The sequence below is a fragment of the Symphalangus syndactylus genome, chromosome 10 (assembly GCF_028878055.3).
Source record: "Symphalangus syndactylus isolate Jambi chromosome 10, NHGRI_mSymSyn1-v2.1_pri, whole genome shotgun sequence".
Lineage (NCBI taxonomy): Eukaryota > Metazoa > Chordata > Mammalia > Primates > Hylobatidae > Symphalangus > Symphalangus syndactylus.
In genome coordinates, this window is record NC_072432.2 from 132,023,221 (window position 1) to 132,050,875 (window position 27,655).

Genomic DNA, 27,655 nt, shown 5'->3' on the forward strand with positions numbered 1-27,655 from the left:
TAACGTTCTTTAAAAATTGGGCAATAGATGCACGTGGTGCAAAATTTGGAATGTAGGACTGCAGAGTTAGCGACAAATTTCTCCCTCCCACTTCTGTCCTCTCGGCAGGGGCAGCCAGTCTTGACAGTTTCTTGTGTCTGTCTGGAGATAATCTCTGCCTATGAGACTATCTCTTAAGATCATGGTAACTTTCAGATCTTCAGCAAATTGTCTGGGCAAAGTGTCTTAAATTCATGGATTTTGTGTAACTGATATCTTAACTATCCATGTAGACATGTGATTTCCAGGAGTCAGTAGAATTGCTGATATGCTTTTGTCTGTAGTGTGTTAGAGTAAGAACGCAGAATCCTTTGGTAAAAAAAAAATCCCAAAAGAAGATTATAAATGACAAATCTGTATTTTTACCAAATGCAAATTTTGCTAAGGGTAAAATTATTATTAAAAATTACTTTTTTTTTTTTAGAGACAGGGTTCTTACTCCGTCTCCGAGACTGGAGTGTAGTGTGCAATCATAGCTCACTGCTGGATTTGACTGGGCCTGGTCAAAACATGTTTAGAATTAAAATTATATGTGGGCTTTTTGAGAGCTTAATGTAAAATAAAAAAGTGCAATTTTGCTTTATGTGTTTTCTGTAGGCATCGTATTTTTTAAACAATTTGTTTCTTTATAACAGGATGTACTTTGTCTAAATTTAAAAAAATTAAAAACTAAGCTGGGCGCGGTGGCTCACGCCTGTAATCCCAGCACTCTGGGAGCCCAAGGCAGGTGATCACCTGAGGTCAGGAGTTCGAGACCAGCCTGGCCAACATGGCGAAACCCTGTCTCTACTAAAAGTACAATAATTAGCAGGGCATGGTGGCAAGCTACTCAGGAGGCTGAGGCAGGAGAATTGCTTGAACCGGGGAGGCAGAGGTTGCAGTGAGCTGAGATCTCGCCACTGCACTCCAGCCTGGGTAACAAGAGCGAGACTCCGTCTCAAAAACAAAAAACAAAAAACAAAAACAAACAAAACCTAAGTAGCACGTTGAAAGAGTTGTGTTAAGAGTTAGCACTACTCAGTATTAAAGTCCAAGCAGCTAAACAGATAGAAGCTATGAAACTTAGCAGAGGTTAAATAACTTGCAAAACCGTAGTGATGACTATTCTAAGTTTTCTCAAAGCTTCTCTTTGGTATGTTGTTGTTAGATTTTGCTTTACATTTTAACCTTCAACATTTGTTCAATATATTTATTATATACATCTCTTTCTATATTTATAGATCTAGTTCTCTACCAAAGAATGGTATGACCAGACATGGTGGCTCCTGTCTGTAATCCCAGCCCTTTGGGAGGCTGAGGTGGGAGGATCACTTGAGGCCAGGAATTTGAGACCAGCCTGGGCAATGTAGGAAGACCCCATCTCTAAAAAAAAATAATAATAATAAAATAAAGAAATTAGGCAGTCGTGGTGGCATATGCCTGTAGTCTCAGGTACTTGGGAGGCTGAGGTGGGAGGATCACTTGAGCTCAGGAGTTAGAGGCCACAGTGAGCTGTGATCGGGACACTGTACTCCAGCCTGAGTTACAGAGCAAGACGCTGTCTCAAAAAAAAAGTCATTTTATTAATTTATTGTCTAAATTGTGTCTCTAAGGCAAAGGAGGTTATTGCATGCTTGGGAGAGGGGTTCATATTAGATTTTGCTTCAGAGACCAGTTTTATTAGTTATATCAGTTGAGCACAGGACAACATAATGAATATATTCATTAAGGAAACATCCATTTTTTGAGCCTCCTGTCCTCATCCACAATATATGGTAATGATATCAATGATCTCCACCTGTGACATTGTTGCTGTGAAGAGTAAATAATGTATGTGAAAATGCTTTGATGAGCTCTAAAGTGCTACACATGTTATCTGTTAAGAAAGTTTGTTCTGGCCAGGACATCGGGATGGATGGGGAGGGGGGGAGAGCTGGAGCTGGAGATGATGACTGGGGATTTGTCACAGAGCTTCCTGATATGCCTGAGGTGATGGGAATGGAGAGTGGGGGGGCAGGTTTAGAGGCCACATGAGGGAAGAATGTTTGAAAGTTTAGCACCTGGTTGACTGGGGAGAGGAGGTGGGATTACTGACAGAGGCTGGGGAGGGGAGAGGGAAACCGATTAGAAGGTGGAGGGGAAATGACATTGAGTTTGAGGCTGGATTGACAAAGGGCTGATGGAGTTGGCTTATTGAGTTTACAGCTTTAGAAACATTTAGGTGGCCAGCGGTCAGGCTTGGAACCCAAATGCTTCCAGGAGATTATCTGAAGCCCAGGCCTCTGACCTGGTCTTTTTTTTTTTTTCTTTCTTTTTGAGGTGGAGTCTCACTCACTCTGTCACCCAGGCTGGAGTGCAATGGTGTGATCTTGGCTCACTGCAACCTCCGTCTCCCGGGTTCAAGCAATTCTCCTACCTCAGCCTCCCGGATACCTGGGATTAAAGGTGTGCGCCACCACACCCGGCTAATGTTTGTATTTTTAGTAGAGATAGGGTTTCACCATGTTGGCCAGGTTGGTCTTGAACTCCTGACCTCAAGTGATCCATCCGCCTTGGCCTCCCAAAGTGTTGAGATTACAGGCATGAATCACCGCACCTGGCCTGACCTGGTCTTTAAGTCTCTGTCACCAGAGTTGGAAGATGGAAATAAAGGGAATGGGGGTGTGGCTGAGAGACTTAACACACAATGAAATTTATCCTGTCTAAAGCTGATACTGGTGTCTGTCAACAAGAAATCGACATCCAAGTAATAGAAGAAAAACATTAAGCCCACGCAGCAGAGGATGATATAGAATCGACTTCTCCTGAAGGGAAAGATTAAATACACACTTTGAACTGGAGAATGGGGAGAGTAGCTATCAGCGTGTCGTGTGTCCCCGCGTTAGCATCAGCAAGTGGACCTACAGGGCAGAGGGGAGGAGAGGTGTTTGGCCCTAGAGCAGCAGGTAGAGCCATGGCCCAGGTCACCTGGTGCCTGGGATTCACTTGGCTCCCCTGCTTTGGTTGCTCATGTCAGGGTGAGGGCTTTGGATTGTGGGGCAGCGGCAGCTATGCTTCTCCTTCTCAGTCCTGTCACACCGTTCTCCTACATTCAAATGTCTACTCTGAGCTATACCCCCTCTGTAGGCACATTCTTTCTGTGAGTCTAGATGGCCGTGGCTTTTGGTGGCTGAGCTATGGTTTTAGCTCACAGACAGCCATGTCAGCTCATGCCCTAGCTCTGGGATTACCAGGGACGTCCCCTCCCTCTGTCTCCTGCTAGCTGCTTTTTACTGTCGCTGGACACCCCAGGGGCCTGTAAGAGAAGGTCAGATGGCACCAGCATCTCTCCTTCCTTCCCCCTTTCTGCTCTGAATCCCTGGTCTATTGGAGTTTGGCACCCAAGAGCCAGTTGGACAAGTTCCTGCCCTGCCCGGCTTGGGCAATGACACTGGGCCTCTTTTGGTATAACCCTGCTGGTCCTGCTTTTGTATTACCTTTCATTGATAATCAGCTCTTAGATAATGTCTCATGGCAGATGGCAGGGCCTAAAGGAAAGTGCATGGGATTTGGGAATCAGGAAGGGTTGGGCTTGAATACTGGCTCCCCTGCTTGCTGCCTGTGTGACCTTGGGCAGGTTCCTTCACCTGCCCCATTGTTAGTTTCTTCATCTGTGAAATGGGATTGTTAGGATTAGGCGGCCACATGTGAAGGTGCATAGCAGCATGTCTGGCGCATCATAATTTCTAAATATATGTTAGTTTCCTTCTTTCTTTCTCAGGCTGTTACTTTGCCAAAGCACCAGATTGATGTTAGGAGTTTGAGCTCTGTCTTCATTTGGCTCCCTAAGGAAGTCACTTCCCCCAGTTGAGCCTTAGGGGACTCATGTGTAGGGAATGAAGAGGTATGCACAGGACCTTTGAGTGCTGACATGCTGTGAGTTTATGGATCGATAGTTGGGTCTTCTGGTCATTTCTGTGTTCTTTGTGACTCTCACTGGAAGAGGCGGAAGGGAGTAGAAGTCACATGGGTAAAAATTTCTCCTTCAACAAGAAATACTGCTGTTGCTAGAAAAAGGATTAACGTGGGAGGTGTGCCACATCCCTGTATGGGCACCTCAGCTGCTTCCTTGGTGATGGAGAAGAATAAGCCATATATTTTCCCCTCCTGGGGAGCTGGCTCCTTCAAGGACCTTAGTGGCCTAACAGCTCTTGAGCAAAAAGGAAGGTACTGGCATTGTGGCAGACAATGCCAGTACCTTCCTTTTTGCTCAAGAGCTCTTCGGCCACTAAGGTCTTTATTTATTTATTTATTTATTTATTTATTTATTTATTTATTTATTTATTTTTGAGATGGAGTCTGGCTCTGTCCCCCGGGCTGGAGTGCAGTGGCGCGATCTTGGCTCACTGCAACCTTCGCCTCCCGGGTTCAAGCAATTCTCGTGCCTCAGCCTCCCAAGTAGCTGGGATTACAGGCGCATGCCACTATGCCCGGCTAATTTTTTATACTTTTAGTAGAGAAGGGGTTTCACCATGTTGGCCAGGCTGGTCTCCAATTCCTGACCTCAGGTGATCCCCCTGCCTCAGCCTCCCAAAGTGCTGGGATTATAGGCGTGAGCCACCGTGCCCACCTATCTTTTAACAGGAACCTGCCCTGTGCCCTTTGTGGTTCCACAAAATTTAGAAGTCCAACAAATGTACGGACCACTCCTGATTTGTAGACATCCTCTCGTGGGATTGCTGCCAGCCAGGCACGGCACCCCACAGCATGGCATGGCACGGCACGGCACAGCATGGCACGGCACGGCACGGCATGGCGTGGGAATCTCCATTGCCTCTTCCTCTCTCTCTCCTACCTTTCTTCCCTCCTCTCTGTTGGCTGCTGGTGCAGCAGCCAGGGTGACCCTGTGGGCTGCTGGCTGGCGTGGCCTTTTCTCTCACCAGCTGCTGTGTCTCTAGGGCAGAGTCAGCAGGACCAGCTGGTGTCTACAGCCATGACCTCCAACCTGGAGGCACATGGAATCCCTTGGGAGCTCTGGAAATAGGCAGGTGCCTGGGCATCCCAGACGAGTTCAAACCCTGAGGATGAAGCATGCGCCTTAGTTTGTTTAGAAATCTCCCGAGGTGGCCAGGAGACATGGTGGTGGCCCATGCTTGTAATCCCAGTACTTTGGGAGGCCAAGGCGGGCAGATCACCTGATGTCAGGAGTTCGAGATCAGCCTGGCCAATATGGTGAAACCCCATCTCTACTAAAAATACAGAAATTAGCCGGGTGTGGTGGTGCATGCCTGTAATCCCAGCTACTTAGGAGGCTGAGGCACGAGAATTGCTTGAATCCGGGAGGTGGAGGTTGCAGTGACCCGAGATCACGCCACTGCATATCTAGCCTGGGCAACGGAGTCATCTCAAAATAAATAAATAAATAAATAAATAAATAAAAGATATCTCCCGAGGTGATTCACATAAGCAGCCCTCCAGAACTTCATTCCCACCACCCATTGGCTCCACTTTGTATCTGCTCAGATGCCTTCCTCTCGATGCTTCCTGTCCCTCTCCCTATGGCCCATTCCTCAACTCTGCCCCTACATTTTGACCTCTTTTTCATTTGGGTTCAGTCCTTTCCTGCCTCTTCTACCCGATCCTGATTCCTGTCCCACAGAGGCCTTGCCTAGGTCTTGGGAGCTGCAAACTGAAGTGACCCCCAAGCTGAAACCTGGGAGATGTCACGAGGAAACGTTGTTTGCCAGTGGTGGGCAGAGCGGCATTGGCCTTCCAGTACCTTATGAACTCAGTGGGCTTGTATGGACTGGTTGGGAACTTCGCCACCATGCAAATATTGTTTTCATTTAAAAATTAAGGAGTCCCTTCTGTAAAGCAGTAAGATCCTACTCATGACCTTCGTGTGCTTCCATCCAGTAGGAAGAGACCTAAATTCTCAGAAAAACATACTCTAAGAACAGAGTCCAAGGCTAGATTTTTTCCTGTTGACCAGCTGTTCTTAAACTTGGGCCTATTTAGGGATCACGTGGGGGCATTTAAAATATGTCCATGTTCTGACCACATTCCATTTAATTCTCATTCAGTGTTCTGTCGGGGAAGCTTGAGAGCGGGCTTTTTTTTTTTTTTAAATCTCTTTTTTCTTTTTAATAAATAGAGTCAGGGCCTCGCTGTGTTACTTAGGCTGGAGTGCAGTGACACGATCATAGCTCACTGCAGCCTCGAACTCCTGGGCTCAAGTGATCCTCCCACCTCAGCTTCCCACATACCTGGGACTACAAATGTGCACCACCACACCCAGCTAATTTCTTTATTTTACTTTTTGTAGAGACAAAGTCTTGCTATGTTGCCCAGGCTGGTCTCGAACCCCTGGCCTCAAGCGATCCTCCCACCTCAGCCTCCCCAAGTGTTGGGATTACAGGTATGCGCCACTGCACCCGGCCATTCTTGGGGTTTTTAAAACAAGCTCTCCAGGAGATTCTGGTGTGCACCAAAGTTGGAGAAGGATTTGTGTGCCGAAATCCAGAGAGAGGGGAGGTCAGGGCAGGCTGGAGTCGGTTCAGGCTTCAGGGAGGAGAGTCCTGAGTTTGTCTTTTTCCTAGAGGAGTCTGAGCTATGGCCAGGGAAGAGGGGGAACAGCTTGGGTGGGCTCCCCTCCCCAGCTCTAATCCCTTGCCCCTCCCTAGGTGCTGTTTCTTGGCCTTCCTGCCCTGACACCTGGCCACCCAGGCCCTCAGCTCAGGCATCCCTGCTCTGTCTTCCTTGATCAGAAAGCACCTTCCTGGGGCTGCCGATGTGTCACCCTGGCAGTCAGCTGTCACCGTTCATCTTCTAGGTCCAGTCACTGGAGTGGACGCTGAGCGTCACTTTGGATCAAGCCTCAAGGATCCTGGGGCTGTTTTCTCCCATGTCTCCCATTTCCCCTGGATGGGGAGGAAGGTGGGAGGGAGGCAGCATCAGACACACATCATATTTTCCTGACTTCTCCTGGTGGAGAGGACATACAGTTAAGCCCAGGAGCAGACTGTGGGTGGGGTGTGGGTGAAGGGGTGAGGACCCCTGCCCTTACCTCTGGGGTCCCTGGGCCTGGAGAGTGGCTGCGGCATCTTTCTCTCTGAACAGGGAGAGCTGCCAGGGAGGCCGGGACAGAGGGTGGAGCAGCCCTCGAGGGGCAGAGGGGATGAAGTAGTTGAAACCTGATCAGCTCATAGTTGTCGTTCCATGTGGGTTAGCGTCCGAATGGTTCCCCAAATCCCACTTCATCACTCATAATTCAGGCTAGGGCTCCGGAGGCCGCTGGGCTGTGGTTTGGGGTGAGGAGAGTGTGTTGTGCAACAGCGGCCCTGAGATTTGGCATTTGCATCTTGTAATTCGTGCTGTGGGAGGGGGATCGGGACTCCAATAGGAGAGGGTGGGCCCCCTCGTGTCTTTCCATGGAATTCTCCCCACCACCATATGAAACAGGGTTTAGCATCTCCGTTTTATAGGTAAAGAGACTTGCCTATGGTTATAGAGCATTAATGTCACAGCTAGAATTCCAACAGCTCAAGCTTTTAAAATTACCCCATGCCACTTCCAGGGCACTGCATTGAAAGTCAGCTTTGGTTTAGGCTCTGCCACCAATTATGTGACCTTGGACAAATCCCCTCACTCACAAGCCCATTTTCCTAAACTGCAAAATGGGGTCGGGGTGGCGGACTCTTAGTCCTCAGCAGAGTCCTGCGGTTCCTGTGTCCCTGGAGCCCGTTGGTCTCCCTCTGTAAGTCTGACCTTGGGCAGCACGGTGTCTTTGCCCAGAGCGGTTCTCATTCCCGTCTAAGGCAGTGTCTGTCACTCATGCCTTTTGGGAGCTGGGGCTCCTATGTGGACTCTGATTTAAGGGCTACAAGGCCTGTCTCTTCCTACCCAATAGAGGTTTCCTAAAAAAAAAAAAAAAGCAGTCACTATGTGGTTGAAAAAAATGTGTAAATAGAAGTGTAAATCAGACTATCCACGGTTCACATGCAAATCTGGCTGTACTGCCTCATTCGCAAAGGGAAGAGCGTGGAGTGCAGAGTCTTTTCTAGGTCCCCCACTCTAAGATTCTCGAGTTCTGAGAATATGTTTTTTGGTGGTATTATCCCCGTCCATTTTCTTGCTTGAATTTGCTTCAAGCAATGTATGTTAATTTAGATAGTTGGGGTTAGAAGGACTCTTCCCTACCACCCTGAGGAGACATTTACAGAAAAGAAAAAGGAAAAGAAGAAGGAAAAAAAAAAAAAAAATATATATATATATATATTTATAATGTTATTTTATGGAGACGGGGTTTCACTATGTTGGCCAGGGTGGTCTCAAAGTCCTGGTCTCAAGCAGTCCCAGCCTCCCAAAGTGCTGAGATTACAGGTGTGAGCCACCACCACGCCTGGTCCACCTGAGACACTTCTTAAGGCTGTCTCCTGATAGATCATTTCACTGATAATTCTTAGGTAAATTTACTAAATTCCCTTTATCCAAGATTCATCTTCTTTTATTGCTTTGAGAGGACCCCAGGTAATGGGGGCTTCAGAGATTTTTTTTTTTTTTTTTTTTGAGACGGAGTCTCTCTCTCCCAGAGATTTTTCTTGGAGGCTTTTGGCAACAATTTAAGAGGTCAGCAGGAGCTATGGACAGTCTCAGATTCATAGGTGAATGGTCTGCGTTTGAAGCCCCAGGGCTGTGATTTCTAACCTTGACCGTGACTCTGGCATGGGACTGCCCTGGGTTTTCGCCGCTTCATCCCTGCCAATGGGGACATTAGAAAGCCAAAGATGGTGTGTCAGGGTAGAGCACATTGCCAGACCTGGTGCCTGTGAGTCTCCTGCTGTCGTGATAGTGCATTCACTTAGTGTTTTATACTGTACAGATATCTTTCCTTTGCTACTCATAACAGCCCTATGAGATGAGCTGAACAGATATATATATATATATATATTTATTTATTTCTATATTGTGTGAGTTTGTATCCTACGTATTATAAAAAAAAGTTGAACTGGCATAAAACAGGACAGAGTCAGTGAGATCTCAGGGCACTCACAAAAACTGTAACAGCTCACACTTGCTGAGAGTCTTCTAGATACCAGGGACAATTCCAAGTGCTCTTAAATGTATTTATTTATTTTTTATTTTGGGAGAATGGAGTCTCACTCTGTCACCCAGGCTGGAGTGCAGTGGTGAGATCTCGGCTCACTGCAACCTCCACCTCCCAGGTTCAAGCAATTCTCCTGCCTCAGCTTCCCAAGTAGGTGGGACTACAAGTGCGAGCCACCAAGCCCGGCTCTATATTTTTAGTAGAGATGGGGTTTTGCCATGTTGTCCAGGCTGGTCTCAAACTCCTGACTTGAGGTGATCCTCCCGCCTCAGCCTCCCAAAGTGCTGGGATTACAGACGTGAGCCACTGTGCCTGGCCTTCTTAAATGTATTAACTTATTTTTACAGCTTTCTTATGAGGTAGGTGCTATTATCCCTATTTCACAGAAGGAAAAACTGAGGCTCGGTGGTTAAGGAACTTGTTCACAGTGGAGCTTACGCTTTTTTTTTTTTTTTTTTTTAGAGATAGGGTCTTGCTGTGTTGGGCAGTGGCATGAACACGGCTTACTGCAGCCTCCATCTCCTGGGCTCCAGCAGTCCTCCCAACTCAGCTTTCCATGGAGCTGGGACTGCAAGTGTGAGCCTCCACACCCAGCTAATTTTTAAAATTTTTGTAGAGATGGGGTCTTGATATGTTATCCAGGCTGGTCTCAAACTCCTGGCTTCAAGTGATCTTCCCACCTTGGCCCTCCAAAGTACTGGGATTACAGGCAGGAACCACTATGCCCAGCCTGAGCACACACTTTTACCACTGTACTAGAATATTTCTTTATAATAGATAAGGCCTGGGGGTAATGTTAATGTCACAGGTTTCTATCAGGAATCCTGAATCATTATCCAGGAATTATCATCACTGTTTCACAGGTGAGGAATGCAAGTTAAAGAACGGTTGAGTAACTTGCTCAGTGTTGCCAGGAAAGTGGCATAAACAGGGCTAGAATCTTGGCCTTCTGTCTCTTGGTGCTGTTTCCACAGCCTTCTTAAAATGAAAACTATGTGTCTTTCAGAATCTGGCAATGGGGGCAGGAGCTGTTGGAGCTTTGCAGCTGACCTACATCTCGAAGGTAATGTTGACCTGGAACTCTGGGAATTCATGCTCCGTAAGTCGATCTGGTTTCTAAGCAAGGGGAAGTGTCCAGTCCTTTGGGCATTAGTATTTGGTGACGTTGCATGGTGTTGAAATGCTCCCCTGAACCCACACACTGCCTGTGGAAGCTTAGCTGCTAATGGGTGGCTGTAGAGGTATGTGGTTAGCAAGTTGTTGGAGGGTGGACCTACAGCCTCTTACTCCTTGAACACATCAATCCATAATGCTCCCAGCTCCTGCACAGGAGGTGTTATGTGGTGGGGAGCTGGGGTTGGGGTAGGACATGACCCATGACCTTTTTTTGTAATTGGGATGAAAGGGAACACGAAAACAATCACCAAAAATCCAGCAACTGTGAAGGATTCTCTCAAAGGGTACAGTCAAACAAAAAATATTAGGGCTTCACTGAATTTTTTACCATTCACCTGGACAAGATTACTGTGGAGGGAAGGCTAAGAAGGCCCTGAGAAGCCACTCAGATTACCAAGAAGACATTCAGCAGCCAGATAACTGCTGGGGGTTGGGGCAGGTGGCTACCAGGCCACCCCCAGTCCAGTTTGTACAGAAGGGGCCAGAGCAGGCCCTCTCTTGTGCTGAGAGCTGGGGTGGGGACTGGTTAACGGTGCCCACATATAACTGCTGAATTCAGCTTCTATTAGCCGCCCCTCCCTGGAGCAGGCACCACTGCTGATCCGTGATGCAGCGGTGATAAAAAGGCCGGGAGATTTAGAGCCTCCCCAGAAAGAGGAACTCTTTGTACAGTGAGGAGAGCCAGGTGGCACCCCGCCAGCACTGAGGTTTCGGAAGTCCTCTGCTCCCCACACACCCTCACTGCAGGCCTCTTGGGAGCCTCTTCTGCCCTGTGCATCCCCTTTCATCCTCAGGGGCTGGAGGCCTGGGGGCCCCTGAGCCAGGGGTCTACCGGCTCCATCTTCTAACAAGCTTTGGGAGCCTTGCACCCTGGCTGGTCGGGAGATGAACCTGAAGGGGACTGGGGGGCTCTGGAGGAGAGGCCACCCTTGGCTGGAGGGGCAGCCCGCCCCTGTGCCTGTGGTGTGCAGGCAGAGTCTGGCAGACACAGCCCAGTACAAAGGCACAAGATGCAGGGCAGCGTCAGGGCGGATTAAAGAGGGAGAGAATGACCTCAGGGAAGGGGGAAGGGCCTTTTCAAGTCCAGCCTTGCTAGCACAGCTGCCGGCAATTTGTGCATGCCTTGTGGTGAGAAATGTGGCCGCCTCCCCAGGCCACAGCAGCCAGAGGCCCAGGCCTGCCCGCCCTCTCTGGCTTGTCCTCATCTTGCTGAGAGCTCCTGAGGTCATTTCTCCAGGAGGGTCGGAGATGGAGAATTGAGAGCAGGGGAGCAGAGAACCTCACAGTAATAAAGGAAAACTGAAATCCTCTCCTGTGTGAGAGGGTTTGGGAAGACTTTTTTTTTTTTTTTGGTTGGGGAAGAATGAATTCAGTCTCCTGCTGAATCATGATTTATAAATGCAGCTCAGATGAGGGTTTTAGAGTTCTCAGCCTTGGAGGCTGCCTCATTTAGAAAGGGTGACCTGCCGTTTAGCCCCTTCCCGAGAAAGGCAGCGCTGGGTGGGCATTTTGCAAAACCCACAGCTGCCACTGGGTCGGGTTACACAGAGCTCAGAGCCTTTAACTCCTGCCTGACCCCCTGCCAGAAAGCAGGGGTTTTTCCCAGAATGACATTTAGCCTCGGAGGCGCTGGACTCCAGCTCAGCATTCCAGGTCATTATTTGTTAACTCTTAGGTATTCCCTCTTGGAGGAAAGCGCTTGCCACCGTGTCAGGTGGCCTGGCCAGAGGGCTACGTGTGGGCTGGCTGTTCAGAGTGTGTGCTTCTCTGCTATCTGCTGAGGGCTAGTGTCGGGAAGATGAGGACGGGCGTGTGACCCTGGCCTTTCGGAGATGCAGAGATGAAAGTGATGATTGGATGTCATCCAGAGCATCGATGGCAACAGAACCAGTTCTTAGCAAACTAGAAAATAATTAAAGCTGCACTTTGACCCCTGCCTCCACCCACCGACTGCACAGCCAACCCCACTGTCCCACCCCCAGCTGTGTCCCAGTTGTCAGCCACCTCTCAGAAAGAACTTGTGGGGAGTCATGAATCCTTTTTTGAGACTGATGAAATGCATGGACGCCTTCTCCAGGTAAATGTATAGGTGTACAGACACACCCTGCTTTTGCCTATAATTTCAGGGAGCCCATTGACCTCCTGAAGCTGGTCCAGAGACCCCCATCCCGTGTAGGTGGCTGCTATTCCCCGGATCCTGATGCCACCTTGTGGGGCAAGGTCACCCTCAGATACCAGGGCAGAGGCCGCAGCAGAGCTAGGAGACCTTGTTTTGCTGCCACTCCTTCTGCCAGAGGGGCCCCAGCTCCTCTTCCGGCCATGGGCAGACAGGGTGGGGCTGGCCCTAGCCGTGCCTGGCCGCTGACGAGCTTGCAGCTCCTGTGGTCTGTGTTTGATCTGATAAGCGCAAGTTTCTGAGAGTCTGTTGAGCTGTGGAGCAGCCCTGTCTGCGTCACTCTACGGGGGACCTGTGCCCACTCCCTGCTCACATCCCTGACCTCTGCTCGCTGCTGGGGTGTTCGCAGGACCCACCAGTCAACCACTGCTGGGTAGTGCCTCAGCTGTGGCCACCTCGGCTGTGTGGATGGCTGCACCTTGGTGGCCTCACTGGAGTCAGACGGTCGGGTGACCTCACCCGCCTGCAGCCACGCCTCTTCATGAGAGGAGGCGAAGCCACCACGTCTCCATGATAAGTTAGATTTCCTCCTTGGCCTTTCTTTTCTTTTCTTTTTCTTTCTTTTTTTTTTTTTAAATTTGAGACAAAGTCTTGCTCTCTCACCCAGGCTGGAGTGCAATGGTGCAATCTCGCCTCACTGCAACCTCTGCCTCCTGGGTTCAAGCGATTGTCCTGCTTCAGCCTCCCGAGTAGCTGGGATTACAGGTGTGCACCACCATGCCCGGCTAATTTTTGTATTTTTAGTAGAGACGGGGTTTCACCATGTTGACCAGGCTGGTCTCGAATTTCTGACCTCAGGTGATCCGCCTGCCTTGGCCTCCCAAAGTGCTGGGATTATAGGTGGGAGCCACTGCACCCGGCCCCATCTTGGCCTTCCTTTCCGTGGGACTCAGCAACAAGTAGAAATCATTTCATTGTCCTCTTTTGCCACTCTGTGGCAAAGGAGAATAGTGTTTTTACTCTGGCTTCACCTATTGTAAAGCTGATCAGAGACATTGAGGGTCTTACCCTTGCAGTGAGCCAATCAGGGCAGAACCAGAACCGATCCTGTTAATTCAGCAATGAATTGGTTTGCCGAATCGCCCTTCCATGGTAAGCCATTAGGCATGAGGCCAATGATGGTTGTACATGCATGCATTCACGCGTGCACTCTCACATGCCTCCTGACCAAAACTGGATAAACAGAGGAAAGCAAACAAACACAAAGCCAGACCGTCTCTTTGAAGGCTCCAGTTCCCATAATAAGCACATGGGTAGCATTCTCATAGCACAGGCTGGCTAATCAGTTGTGGTCAAAACGAGCATTTGTTATCCAAACAGAATGAAAACTGTCCGCCTGTGGCGCTCTCTCTAGTCAGTGACAGATAGGAGTTTTTCAGAGAAAAGGCAGTTCTCCTTATAAGCCAGAAAGGGTCTTGGATGCCCAGCTTTTCAATGTCATTCTAAAGCTGGAAGTAGGCTGGGCATAGTGGCTCACGCCTGTCATCCCAGCACTTTGGGAGTCCGAGGTGGGAGGATCACTTGAGGCCAGGAGTTCAAGACCAGTTTCGGTAACATAGCGAGACCCTGTCTCTACAAAAAAAATTAAAAAAATAAAATTTAGCTGAGCATGGTGGCGAGTGCCTGTAGTCCCAGCTACTTGGGAGGCTGAGTTGGGAGGATCGCTGGAGCCCAGGAGTTTGAGGCTGAGTAAGCCATGATTGTGCCTCTGCACTCCAGCCTGAGACAGAGTAAGACCCTATCTCTTAAAAAAAAAAAAAAAAAGAAAAGGCCAGGTGTGGTGGCTCACACCTATAATCCCAGCACTTTGGGAGACCGAGGTGGGTGGATCACCTGAGGTCAGGAGTTCCAGACCAGCCTGGCCAACATGGTGAAACCCCATCTCTACTAAAAATATAAAAAATTAGCCAGGTGTGGTGGTGCGTGCCTGTAATCCCAGCTACTTGGGAGGCTGAGGCAGGAGAATCGCTTGAATCTGGTGGTCAGAGGTTGTAGTGAGGCGAGATTGTGCCATTGCACTCCAGCCTGGGTGACAGAGCAAGACTCTGTCTCAAATAAATAGATAAATAAATAACACTGGAAGTAGAAGGGGAGGCATGAGATAGGTGGGTTCTGAGGGCTGGGATGGCCAAACACAGTTCTGCTGTGGTCAGGATTATGCAGAGATCAGGGGCAGAACAACCAGGAGTTACGGACTAGAGGACTGCGGGAATATGGACACTGAGGGCCAAAGCAAGAAACTAAGTGACTGACAGATCAACACTCAGGTGTAAGCAGGACAGAAGCCTATGCCGTGGTCCAGATTGAATGGGTGGAGGCGGGGGGGGCAGAAACCCAGGAAGCAAGATGCCTAGGGGCCTGGACTATTGTGTTATGGAGCCACCAGCGTCCTCTCATCTGTGAGTTGACACACAACTGAATTTGGATCCTCTGTGTCCGAACTTGGGATAAGTGGGTTTACCTTTGCTCAAATCTTCATTTTTTTAGGTCTTTCTTAGGCTGTATGGCTTCCACTTCACATCTCAAAATGTACATCCCTTATTAAATATAATTGTCTATTTTATATATATATATATATATATTTGAAAGGATTTTAATCATTTTACTTTTGGAATGATTTGGCTCTGAGTAACTCATCCAGTTTGTAACTGGCTCTAATTTCTGGGCAATCATCTTGCACACACACAAAAGGATTCTTGTGATCTAAGAAAATCTAAAGTATCTTTTTTTTTTTTTTAAAGACAGAGTCTCGCTCTGTTGCCAAGGCTGGAGTGCAATGGCAGGATCTCGGCTCACTGCAACCTCCACCACTCGGGTTCAAGCGATTCTCCTGCCTCAGCCTCCCAAGTAGCTGGGATTACAGGCATGTACCACCACACCTGGCTAATTTTGTATTTTTAGTAGAGACAGGGTTTCACCATGTTAATCAGGCTGGTCTCAAACTCCTTACCTCAAGTGATCCACCTGCTGTGGCCTCCCAAAGTGCTGAGATTACAGGCGTGAGCCACTGTGCCTGGCCCAGTACCAATTATTTTCAAATGAAAAATTTTTTAATGTTTCATTGAAAAATTAATGACGTTTACTTGATGTAACATCTTGTATGCATTTAAATACTTGTCAGGGAGGTTGATATAATGTTATGTAGGCATTTAATTAAATATTTCTTAACACTAAATACAGCATCTTCACTTTGTATGTAGGAGGCCAGGCAATTTTTTCGGGTTTCATACAGTTTTGCAGGCCCAGAGAAACTCACGGACCCTCAGCGTTTTGCCCGTAGTTCCAGGCGGGACACTGCCTGTGTTGATGTGTGGAGTGAGGCTTTAAAGGAAATGAGGTATCAAAAGCTGTAAATAATCCCTCCTGGGTTGAGCAGATTCTGTGTGGAGGAATGACTGTCTTACCTGCACTATCATATTTAACCCTCATGATAACCCTATGAGAACACGATATTATGATCGCTTATTTGATAGAACAGGAAATGGAGGTCATTCAGTTGGGACATCTGTCATTTGAGACTCTCTGTCTCTGACTGCCTGACCTTCTTTTGATCTTTTATAAGGTGCCACCTCAGTTCCCATTTATTTGGGGCAATATTAATTTTGGTTAAGGAATCTGGGCAGGTGTATAGCAAGAACTTAGAGCCAAGAGTAAGAACCTAGACAGACTGGTGAGTCAGTCATTGTTAGACCCTAACCACTGTCAGCCAGGAAGAGACTTTAATTTCACTTCAGGACTTTTTCTTTAGCACCTGGCTTCTGATACGCTGCCCATTAAAGTAGGAGCCAGCTGGTTGCAGTGGCTTATGCCTATAATCCCAACACTTTGTGAGGCTGAGGCAGGAGGATCACTTGAGGCCAGGAGGTTGAGACCAGCCTTGACAGCATAGCGAGACCCCATCTCTAAAAAAAAATAGAAAAATTAGCTGGGTGTGGTGGCACACACCTGTACTCTAGCTACTCAGAAGGGTGAGGTGGAAGGATCACTTCAGTCTGAGAAGTCGAGGCTGCAGTGAGCTGTGATTGCGCCACTGCACTCCAGCCTGGGTGACAGAATGAGATAGGGTCTCATTCTGGGCTCAAGTGATCCTCCAGCCTCCTGTCTCAAAGAAAGAAAACCCAAAAAACACCCACAAACAAATAAAATAAAGTGGGAACCGCTCCTGGATCCCCTAGGTGAGGACATGTCGAAGAATACCCTTGGCTGGAGAGGGATGGAGAGAATGGTATCCAGGGGAGGACTGTGACATCATGTGAATAGTCCCCGGCCTAGGACCCATGGGAAGGTGACTGTCTCTTTAGAGGCCCAGTGGTGGAGGCTCGCTCCAGGGAGGCTCAGCCTCCATCAAGGATTGTCCCTAATCTTTGTGGGCGTGTGGTGGAATATGAGTTGCTTTCTTTTTTCTTTTGTTTGAGCCCGAATGATGTGAGTTCACATATGCAGATACTCAGGAGTGTACATGCCAGGGGTAGGATTGCCAGAACAAGATGAAATACAGCAACAGGAGGTATAGAAATACTTCCTCTGTTTCGTGCCCTTCCCTGAGATGTATAGGCATGTTCTCCGATTCCATCAGCCCCTCTCTGGGCACCTGGAAGGTGCTTATTTTCATGGTTAGGCCATCAGGGCAGATGTAAAGGCAATTGTTCCGTGTGTCTGAGTGCAGCGAGCAGCCTGCTGCTTCATCTCTCTGAGCGTTCTGATTGGAATCCCTGCATTTGTAGCAATATTGCCTTCAGCTTTGAGAAAGATTTAGGGAGAGGGTTGGCGATTGAAAGAGGAGGGGAGGAGGGGAGTCTTACCAGTGTGAATGAGGCCAGGATAGGTTTTCATCAGGACTTAGTGGCTTTTAAAAGTCTTTTTGAGCTGGGCGCAGTGGCTCATGCCTGTAATCCTAACACTTTGGGAGGCTGAGGCGGGAGGATTGCTTGAGCCCAGGAGTTTGAGACCAGCCTGGGCAACATAGCAAGACCCTGTTTCTGCAAATATTTTTCTTTTTTTAAAAAAAATTAGCCAGGCATAGGGGCATTTAAAAAAAATTAGCCAGGAGGTGGAGGCTGGAGGATCACTTGAGCCCAGGAGTTGGAGGCTGCAGTGAGCTATGATTGCACCGCTGTACTCCAGCCTGGGTGACAGAGTGAGACCCTATCTCTAAATAAATACATAAATAATAAACAAAAGTCTTTTTGTAAAGATGAACAGACCTCAAGATAATGGTTATCTCTGATGGTGGGGATTCTGTCAGGGAGGGGCACAGAGGGCTTCTAAGAAATAGGACTGAGAATGCTTGTTTCTTAATCTGGATGATGAGTACAGGGTTTTCATTTAATTATTATTTTTAAAAAATGTAGACATATGTTTAATATACTCTTTATGTATGAGAAATTTCACAATAAGAAATCTTCAACATTGTAAGACACATATTCATGTTTCTTTTATTTCTTATTTGATTTAGGTGAGCATAGCTACCCCAAAACAGAAACCAAAAACTCCATTTTGCTTTGGTAAGTACTGAGCCAGGGGAGGGACTCATTTAATATTGATATGGCAACTTCCTCTTTTGCATGGAGACAGTCCTGTGATCACATGTGACTATACCCTGTGCGTATGAGTGACTTAAATCACAGTGACGGTCCTGGATGTCAAGTGATACTGTTTTCCCTGGTCTTGCTGCAAAGGTTGTTAATAACATAAGGGCAGAGGTTCAGGGACTAGTAACATTTCTGTTTTCTTTCTGTTTTTTGGTTTTAGTTTTATTTTTAAATTGACAAATAATAATTGTATATATTCATGGGGTACATAATGTATAGAGTAATTAGCATATCTGTATTAGTCTGTTCTTGAACTGCTATAAAGAAATACCTGAGACTGGGTAATTTAAAAAGAGAAGAGGTTTGGCTGGGCCTGGTGGCTCACACCTATAATCCCAGCATGTTGGGAGGCCGAGGCAGGCAGATCACGTGAGATCAGGAGTTTGAGACCAGCCTGGCCAACATAGTGAAACCCTGTCTGTACTAAAAATACAAAAAAATTAGCTGGGCATGGTGGCGGGTGCCTGTAATTCCAGCTACTCGGGAGGCTAAGGCAGGAGAATCTCTTGAACCCTGGAGCCGGAGGTTGCAGTGAGCTGATTTCACGCCATTGCACTCTACTCCACCTCAAAAAAAAAAAAAAAAAAAAAAAAAAACGACAACAGGTTTAATTGGCTCAGTGTTCTGCAGGCTCTATAGGGCCAGAGGAGAAGCAAGAAAGAGAGTGAGGAGGTGCTACGCACATTTAAATAACCAAATTTCACAAGACCTCATTATTATGACACGACAGCACAGGAGATGGTGTTAAACCATGAGAAACCACCCCCATGACCCATCATGATCCAATCACCTCCCACCAGGCCCCACCTCCAGCATCGAGGATTACAATTGAACATGAGATTTGGGTGGGACACAGATTTGGGTGGGGACAGAGATCCAAACTGTATCAATGTCCATCATCTCAAACATTTTTTTCTTTTAATAATTGTCCATGTGCATTTCAGTTTTCTTGATGCCACAAGGCAGGTGCAAAATGTCCACTAGAAGTTTCTGTGAACCCTTATTTTAGAGCTGAGAAATGGTGTGCTCAGAAAAGATGGAGGACTCAGAGGAGAGGCAGATGGCAGTGCCAGGAAGGAGATAAGACAAAGGAAGGAGAATTCTGTTGAGGGTCTTAGTTGCCCAAAGAGTGACATGTCGGGGGATGGTGTAGGAAGCAGAGTCACCGTGCATGGGTGCCTCAAGTCAGGAAGCAGTCAGTGAATTCAGTGAATCCATCATCAAATAGTTACTTGGCTCCTACTATGTTCTCACAACTGTGCTAAGTGCTATGAGCAAATGCTAACAAATAGTTTCTGTTGCCTATCTGGGGTGGTTCTGAATGTAAGTTTCACAAAGGCAGGGGTATTCCTCTGCCTTGTCACCGTGGTATCCTCAGCACTTAAAGATGTTTCCTAGCGCATAGTAGGTGCTCAGTAAATATTTGTCAAATGAATGAATGAACGGATGAATTCTGCATCTACCCCATGAGACTCACCTCCTACAGTTCAAGCTTATGCTAAGAGAATAAAGTATTCCCTTGAGCGATTCTGTCTCCCCACTTCAGATTCGTTCAGACTTCTTTGGTACGCTCATTCTACTTCTTGCAAATTTCATAGCTAAGCTCAGAAATGACTCTCACGTTTTGTAGTTATCAGATCTGAAAATATATGTATGTAATAATAGTGAACCTGGAAGTAAATTGTTGACCTAATGGAATGCTCAGAGGAAAGAACAGGTTGAGAGAGAGGCCAAGGTCACAGATTTGATCTCAGGAAAGCTTTTTCTATTTCCCAACCAAAGACAACTCTCCCAGTCCAGACCAGTTGTGCCAGAGGAGACAAAGCATGGGTCCAAAATTCTGTATATACCATGATAACAGTAAATGTATTAGCGCCGCCAGAATGCGGTTCACAGTTGTGTCTTGTTGACGGCATACCAGCAGCCTCATCACTGCAGAACAGCACACTGAGGCTGCTGTTGACATGGTCAGGTGTTGTTCCTGTGGCCAATGGGATGTTTTTAAAGGTGGGAAAGGGAGTGAGCAGGTGTGGCCTGGGGCTTCCTAAATATCCAGGCAAATGACTTAGCATCATGGGAGATTTCTTGTTCTGCTTTGTGGAGTTCACTCATCTCACTCCCTCAAACACCTTAGCTTTGTGGAGACTTGTTGTGTTGCTTGTATTCTAACCTGGGAATGTCTTCCCTTCTTTTCCGTGACTTTGGTAGTTATCAATGCCCTGTCTCAGAGATATTTCCTTCAAGCCAATGACCAGAAAGATATGAAGGACTGGGTTGAAGCCCTGAACCAAGCCAGCAAGATCACCGTAAGTTTGGGTTCTTCTGTTTTCTGGGGGTAGTAAAAGTGCCTCTTCCCAGGCTATGGCCTTGTTGGGGTTGGGGAAAACTGAGATGGCAGCAGGGACTTTCCCAGGAGCGCAGTCTGTACACAGTTCTCTCCCACCTCTTCTTGTTCCTTGGCTGACCAAACACAAGTTGAACTGAGAGTCTGAGTTTGAATCAAGTTCAAGGGGAAGTTCATGGAGCATCCCCTTTGTGCTTCCTGGGAGGGCTCCCGATCCGTCATGTTTCGGGTGATTCTGGGATGCTGATTCAGAATGTGGTAGGACTGGAAAATGGATTGCTGACTGTGAAAAGTCAAGTAAGGGGAAAAGCATATGGGGAGGGAAGTCAGAACTTTTTCCCAGCTTGGGGGATACTCTTCTTACTCTCAGAAGCTGCCTGCAGGGTCAGTCCAAGCCATCCGCCTCCCTGTCCTGGGAAAGCCTTCTATTTAAAAGCATCTCACAGAGCTAGTTCATGGACTGTCCTATGAGTGTGCTCTTTTTCCTTGAGTTGGCTAATGAAGAATTCCTTTCTTTTTCCTTAGAAATATAGAAAAAGAAAGGAAGAAGGGTAGGAAGGATGGAGAGGGAAAACTATATGTTTTGGAAAAAACTAGACTTTTAATCAATAAGACAGGCAGACTCCTGGCTTATATAGATCATGGCTTGTATGCTGAAAAGTTTGTTTCTGTATCATACAGTCAGAAATGCTTACGTTTGAGGGGCTTCCAATAGTGATTATTACGTGTGGTGGCAAATTATCCTCCCAGATTTCTCAGGGTTCCTGTGAATAACTGTATAGAAGAAATTTTTACATGTATATAGCATTCGTGTTGCTAGACCCAACCTGAGTGTAATTGAGTCTCCTATAAGCAGTTTTGCTGATTAGCTTCTTATTCTGATAAACCTTGGTAAACCCGTGAAAAGACAGAGTGATGAAATGAGAGAGGATGGATGGCTGGGTGCAGTGGCTCACACTTATAATTCCAGCACTTTGGGAGGCTGAGGTGGGTGGATCACCTGAGGTCAGGAATTCGAGACCAGCCTGGCCAACATGGTGAAACCCCATCTCTACTAAAAATGCAAAATTAGCCGGGCGTGGTGGCACACGCCTGTAGTCCCAGCTACTCAGGAGGCTGAGGCAGGAGAATCACTTGAACCTGGGAGGCAGAGGTTGCAGTGAGCCGAGATCGTGCCATTGCATTCCAGCCTGGGCGACAAGAGTGAAACTCCACCCCCAAAAAAATAAAAAATAAAAAAATTAGCGAGGCCTGGTGGCTTACACCTGTCTTCCCAGCTACTCAGGAGGCTGAGGCAGGAGGATCACTTAAAGCCAGAAGTTTGAGGCTGCAGGGAGTTATGATCACACCACTGTACTTCAGCCTAGGCAACAGAATGAAACTCCATCTCTTAAACAAGTCTCAGGTAGTGTAAGCAGCTTTGGAAAGGCTCTGCATGTTGATCTGAAGCAGTACATGACACCGGAGCATAAGCACTGACAAACAGTGTTCTTCGGGATTTTGAGAGGAAACACAGCAGCCAAGCTTCTGTGCCTCCTTTTCTGGCCACTGGGAACTCTAAAAAGTTACTTTCTGGCCAGGCACGGTGGCTCACGCCTGTAATCCCAGCACTTTGGGAGGCTGAGGCGTGCAGATCACGAGGTCAGGAGTTCGAGACCAGCCTGGCTAACATGGTGAAACCCCGCCTCTACTAAAAATATAAAAACTAGCCGGGCATGGTGGCATGCACCTGTAATCCCAGCTACTTGGGAGGCTGAGGCAGGAGAATCACTTGAACCCAGGAGGCAGAGGTTGCAGTGAGCCGAGATCATGCCACTGCACTCCAGCCTAGGTGACAGAGCAAGACTCCATCTCAAAAAGAAAAAAAAAAGTTACTTCCCTCCTTCTTTGCTGGGTTTCAGGAATTCATCTGGGTCATTTAGGGGAAATTTCTGCAGTTCCATAGTGATTTTAATCACTAAATATCAACTAAAAATCAACATCCCTAAAAATGTGGTTACATAATAGCAGAACTCACAGAAAGTGAGAAAGAGTAGCTTAGGTAGGTCGTGACATGTAGCAACAAGGAGTCAGGCAGTCCTAGAGCCAAATCACTTAATTTTAATGAGCTTGAGTTGACCTCATCTATAAAGTGGAGAAAATCATGCCTGGTTGATAAGATTAGTGATAATGCAGCAAAGAGCTTATCAGTGCCTTGCCTGGCACTGAATGGAGGCCCAAAGAAACTGTAACTGCTGGTATCTCTCAGCCAGAAGGAAAATAGAAGGCGGAATTTCTGGCCTGATTTGGAGAGGTAGGGAGGGGGCAGAGGACATCCTTGCCTATGTAAACTGAGTGTGCAGTCCAGGAAGAGAAGGTCTCATCATCTTTGTGAGGGCCCAGCATAATCAGGGTTCTCTGATTGTTTTGAACAGACACCAAATGACAGGGCTCTCATATAGCTCTGAGCTCTTGAAAGGGTCTGGGTCTTTAGGTCTTTCTGACTCTGAAAGCTGTAGAAGTGGGAGAGGACCTTAGTTTTTCTCTCGAAGTCCCGGTGACATCCCAGCAGATAGACGTAGGGTGTTGCATTCTCCTGAAGGTGGGGCATTGTGATGCTGGGGCACTGGTGGGAAGTCAGAGTTTAGTAGACATTCAGCTGTGTTTTTGTTTTGAAATGGAGTCTCACTCTGTAGCCCAGGCTAGAGTGCAATGGCGTGATCTTGGCTCACTGCAACCTCTGCCTCCTGGGTTGAAACGATTCTCCTGCCTCAGCCTCCTGAGTAGCTGGGGTTACAGGCGCCCACCACTACGCCCAGCTAATTTTTGTATTTTTAGTAGAGATGGAATTTCACTATGTTGGTCAGGCTAGTCTCGAACTCCTGACCTCAGGTGATCTACCCGCCTCGGCCTCCCGAAGTGCTGGGATTATAGGCACGAGCCACTGCACCTGGCCGACATTCAGCTGTTAATCCTGGCTTTGGGTAAATGACTCAACTGTTCTGGACCTCTTTTTGTTTTTCTTTCTAACAAAATGAAAGATTTCCTCAGCATTTGCAGACTCTAGTATAAATGAGTGAAGTGGGCAAGGAGGAAGAAACATGGCAACAGGAATGAGGATAAGTGACATTTGACCCTTGGCCTCTCCCGTTCTGCTGGGGAGAATGGTAGGGACTGCGCAAACACAGAATGTATTTTCTATCTAAAAGGGAACTGCTGCATAGCTGAAAATCTGGATTTTTCTGTGAAATATCCCAAAACTTAGACGCAGATTTTAAAAAACACTGCATGTGACTAACAAAACATTGTTTGGGCAAAGTCAGTGGGTGGGCCACCAATTTGCAACCTCTGGCCTGTGATTTCCAACTAACAATAAAAATTTTATGATGATTTGATCAGCTGTGGTACCATATCTCTGTCAAGGAAGAGCAAAGATAGCTCATTCTTCCAAAAGGGCTCTGTGTATAATTATTAGTACCACCTGGGAAGCCATAATTAAAATATTTTGTACTATGTTTTTCTTTTTAGTTGTGTTTCTAAAGCATTTAATATACTCTATCATTTGATAACCACAACAATGGTTATGATAAAGATTATTCCTCTTTTCATTTTATGCACGAGACGGTTTAGGCCTAGAGAGGTTTGATGGTTGCCAAAGGTTGCTCAGGTGGTTCAGCCACACGTCTTCTGGCTCCAGACTTCATGGACCCCTTGTTCTGTCTCTACAAAGGCATGCATTTTTACCTGTTCCATCTGCCCAGAATGCCTTCTCCCAGCTTCATGTTCCTGGTTCCTTTTATTTAGTTTTTTATTTTTTATTTTTTCAAGACAGGGTCTCTGTCGCCTAGCCTGGAATACAGTGGTGTGATTATAGCTCACTTCAGCCTCCAACTCCTGGGCTCAAGAGATTCTCCTACCTTGGCCTGTTGTGCAGCTGTGTGCTACCACACCTGGCTAATTTTTTTTTTTTCATTTTTAGTAGAGACAGGATCTCACTATGTTCCCCAGGCTGGTCTTGAACTCCTGGGCTCAAGTGACCCTCCTGCCTTGGCCTCCCAAAGTGCTGGGGTTACAGGTGTGAGGCCCCCGACCTGGCCCCCGTCTCCTGCTTACCCTCCAGGTTGCCGTTAGAGTGTCTCCCTGCCTTCTCCTCTGGAGACCTCCCTGCCCACTCCGTTTCCAGCAGGTCCCCTGCTGTGCGCTCCCTCAGCTCCCTTGATCTTCTTTGTGTCACTCACCACCATTTGTAATTACTCTGTTTGTTTTACATATTTTTTTGTCATTCCCCCTACTAGCATGTAAGTGCCGTGAAGGTGGGAACCCATGTGTGTTTCGCTTGACACTTTATCTTTGGTTTCTAGCCAGGGAAGGGCTGGCTCATAAGTAGGTGCTCAAGAAATACCTGGAGTCAGTTCGTATCTGTGTAGGGGGAGGGTGTTGCTGCCTGAGATGCTCATATTCAGATTTGGACTGTGGAAGGCCTGGGGAGGACACGCAAGTCTGACTGTAATTTGGCACATTAGCTTTTCTCATGGCACCCCCATTCTGTTTTGGGCTCCCCATGTTTCCTAAACGTTCTGTTCCCCATTGACTGTTGCTGCCGCTCTCCCCAGGTACCCAAAGGTGGGGGCCTACCCATGACCACTGAAGTTCTTAAGAGCTTAGCAGCTCCTCCAGCCCTGGAGAAGAAGCCACAGGTGGCCTACAAGACGGAGATCATTGGAGGGGTGGTGGTCCACACACCCATCAGCCAGGTGAGGGGCCTGACTGGGGCTGCAGGGGGAGTGGGGGTATAGATGTGTCCATGGCGTGCCCACGATGTGCTCGGAGCACTGTACTAGGGAAAAGGAGGGTGGGGGTTGGGGGCAGCTGGTGCCAGTGGAGCCATCAGGATAGCACAGGGCACGTTACATCCCCATTCATGGGTGTTAGTGACGGCAGTGCGGAAGTGGAGGCCACTGCATCTTGAAGCCGTGTGGCCTGTGCAGTTCTGTGCTGGACACAGGAGACACAGAAGATGAGGGTTTGTTAAACCCATAGGAAGTGGGACAGAGGAAGGCAAACAAGGCTGGAAACCAGCCTGGTGTCCGTCTTGGTTCACATTCTCTATCCTTCCCTTTCTGCTGGGTCAGCCCAACCTCCCTGATGCTGGTTCTGTGAAAGTACCCCGTAGAGTGCGTGACAAAGCAAAGGAAAGGTTTATTTTCCTGTTTTAATTATTTATATTTATTTAAGTTTTTTTTTTTTTTTTTTTTGAGCTGGGGTGTCCCTCTGTCACCCAGGCTGAAGTGCAGATACACATAATAATGGCTCACTGCAGCCTCCGCCTCCTAGGCTCATGCACTCCTCCTACGTCGGCCTTCCCAGCCTCAAGTGATCCTCCCACCTCATCTGGGACCACAGGCATGTGCCACCACACCTGGCTAATTTTTTTGTATTTTTTGTTGGAGATGGTGTTTTGCCATGTTGTTATTTAATTTTTTTAGAGACAGGGTCTCACTCTGTTGCCCAGACTGAAGTGCAGTGGTGCAATCGTGGCTCACTTCAGCGTCAGACTCCTGGGCCCAAGCCATCCTCCCACCTCTGCTTCCTGAGTAGCTGGGACTACACGCCTGGGTAATTCTTTTTTTTAATTTTTAAATTTTAAAATCAAAATTAAACAAAAATTTTTAAACAATTTTTAATTTTTTTGTAAAGACTGGGTCTCACCGTGTTGCCCAGTCTGGTCTAGAATTCCTGGGCTCAAGCGATCCTCCTGCCTTGGCCTCCCAAAGTGTTGGGATTACAGGCGTGAGCCACTGTGCCCACCATTTATTTCTTTTTGACTTAGGGCAAAGAGGCCAGAGATTCAGGCAGAGGGAGGTAGGTGGGGCTGTGGCTGCATAGAGGGAGGGAGGCGCTGATCCTGACACTGTTTCCTTGCAGAACGGTGGGGATGGGCAGGAAGGGAGTGAGCCCGGGTCCCACACCATCCTTCGAAGGTCTCAGAGTTACATCCCCACGTCAGGCTGCCGTGCTTCCACCGGGCCTCCCCTCATTAAGAGTGGTTACTGCGTGAAGCAAGGGAATGTGGTGAGTGTCAGCACAGGGGCTGAATTGGGGTTCTGGTGACTCCTCAGAGCCAGTGGCTGTCGACATAGCAGAGGTGAGAGGGGACTGACAGGAGGTGCCTCAGTCCTCCATGGAGCCTCCACCTTCGAGGGTGAGATTTTGGGACTGACCGTTGGCCCCCACCTGTCAGAGGTGTTGCCCCTGATATGAAGAAGCCCTTGCCCCTGCTGAATGTGGGAGCCGGACTTCCATGGGGCTGGGTCCCTGGGAGCTTAGCGTGAGTACACCCTCCACAATGCTGATCACCTCTAGCTAATGTTCTGCCTTTTATTTTTTTATTACAGCGGAAGAGCTGGAAACGTCGCTTCTTTGCACTTGATGACTTTACCATCTGCTACTTCAAGTGTGAGCAGGTTTGTAGTAGCTTTGCTGCCCTTCTGAGAGGTCATGGAAACTAAGAGGTGCACAGATGCACACCCACAGGAGAGCGTGCATGAGTGGAGATGTGAGCACACAAGGACTTCAAAGCTGCCTCTGTCTTATCTCCATCCATTCTGTGCACACGTCTTTACAGTGACAGTAAAGTGTCCTCTCTGCAGTGAGCTGCTGTGTGGTCAGAGTCACAGCTACACAGTATCTTCTTCTTAGATTTTTTTGTCTTTTTTCTTGTTTTTGGAGACAGGGTCTTTCTCTGTCACCTGTCACCCAGGCTGGAGCACAGTGGTGGATTTTTTGTAGAGACAGGATTTCACTATGTTGCCCAGGCTGGTCTTGAACTCCTGGCCTCAAGCAGTCCTCCAGCCTTGGCCTTCCAAAGTCCTGGTATTACACGCATGAGTCACTCTGCCCAGCCAGATTTTTTTTTCTCTTGCTGATTATTTTGAGACCCAGTTATTTGTCAACCTGATTTTAGCCAACCATCTCTGAGAAAGGGGTGTTAGTCGGCTGGTCTGGGTTGTGATATGACACAGACAGCCTCACTTACCTGTCTTTCTGTTCTTTCCACCAGGACCGAGAACCACTGCGCACCATATTTCTTAAGGATGTTCTCAAGACCCATGAATGTCTGGTCAAGTCTGGGTAATTGTGTCTGCTTTTTCTCTTCTGATCCAAACCTCCATTTGTCTTCTTAAATCTCCCTTTACTACCCTTCAGAGACTCCATGCAAGAGTCATCTTCTTCCAAGAGCCAGGCATGGGAGCCTAACACCTTGTGGCTGACTCACTGCATCCAAG

At 47.6% G+C, this 27,655-nt stretch overlaps 1 protein-coding gene across 22 annotated transcripts in view; it reads left to right on the forward strand.

The window, feature by feature from the left end:
* The window catches only part of PLEKHA2 (pleckstrin homology domain containing A2), a 73,169-nt gene that overhangs the window by 25,443 nt on the left and 20,071 nt on the right, over positions 1–27,655 (forward strand). For 7 of the 22 annotated variants that reach the window (XM_063610945.1, XM_063610950.1, XM_063610949.1 and 4 more), the window contains 7 exons: positions 10,110–10,166; positions 17,911–17,959; positions 20,255–20,352; positions 24,983–25,123; positions 26,295–26,441; positions 26,765–26,833; positions 27,430–27,500. In XM_063610945.1, the coding sequence (XP_063467015.1) occupies positions 10,110–10,166; positions 17,911–17,959; positions 20,255–20,352; positions 24,983–25,123; positions 26,295–26,441; positions 26,765–26,833; positions 27,430–27,500 (632 nt within the window). Of the gene's footprint in view, positions 1–2,337; positions 2,464–6,322; positions 6,416–10,109; positions 10,203–11,990; positions 12,357–16,390; positions 16,963–17,910; positions 17,960–20,254; positions 20,353–24,982; positions 25,124–26,294; positions 26,442–26,764; positions 26,834–27,429; positions 27,501–27,655 lie in introns of those variants that run through there. The other 15 variants (XM_063610940.1, XM_063610936.1, XM_063610939.1 and 12 more) reach the window with 8 other exon arrangements.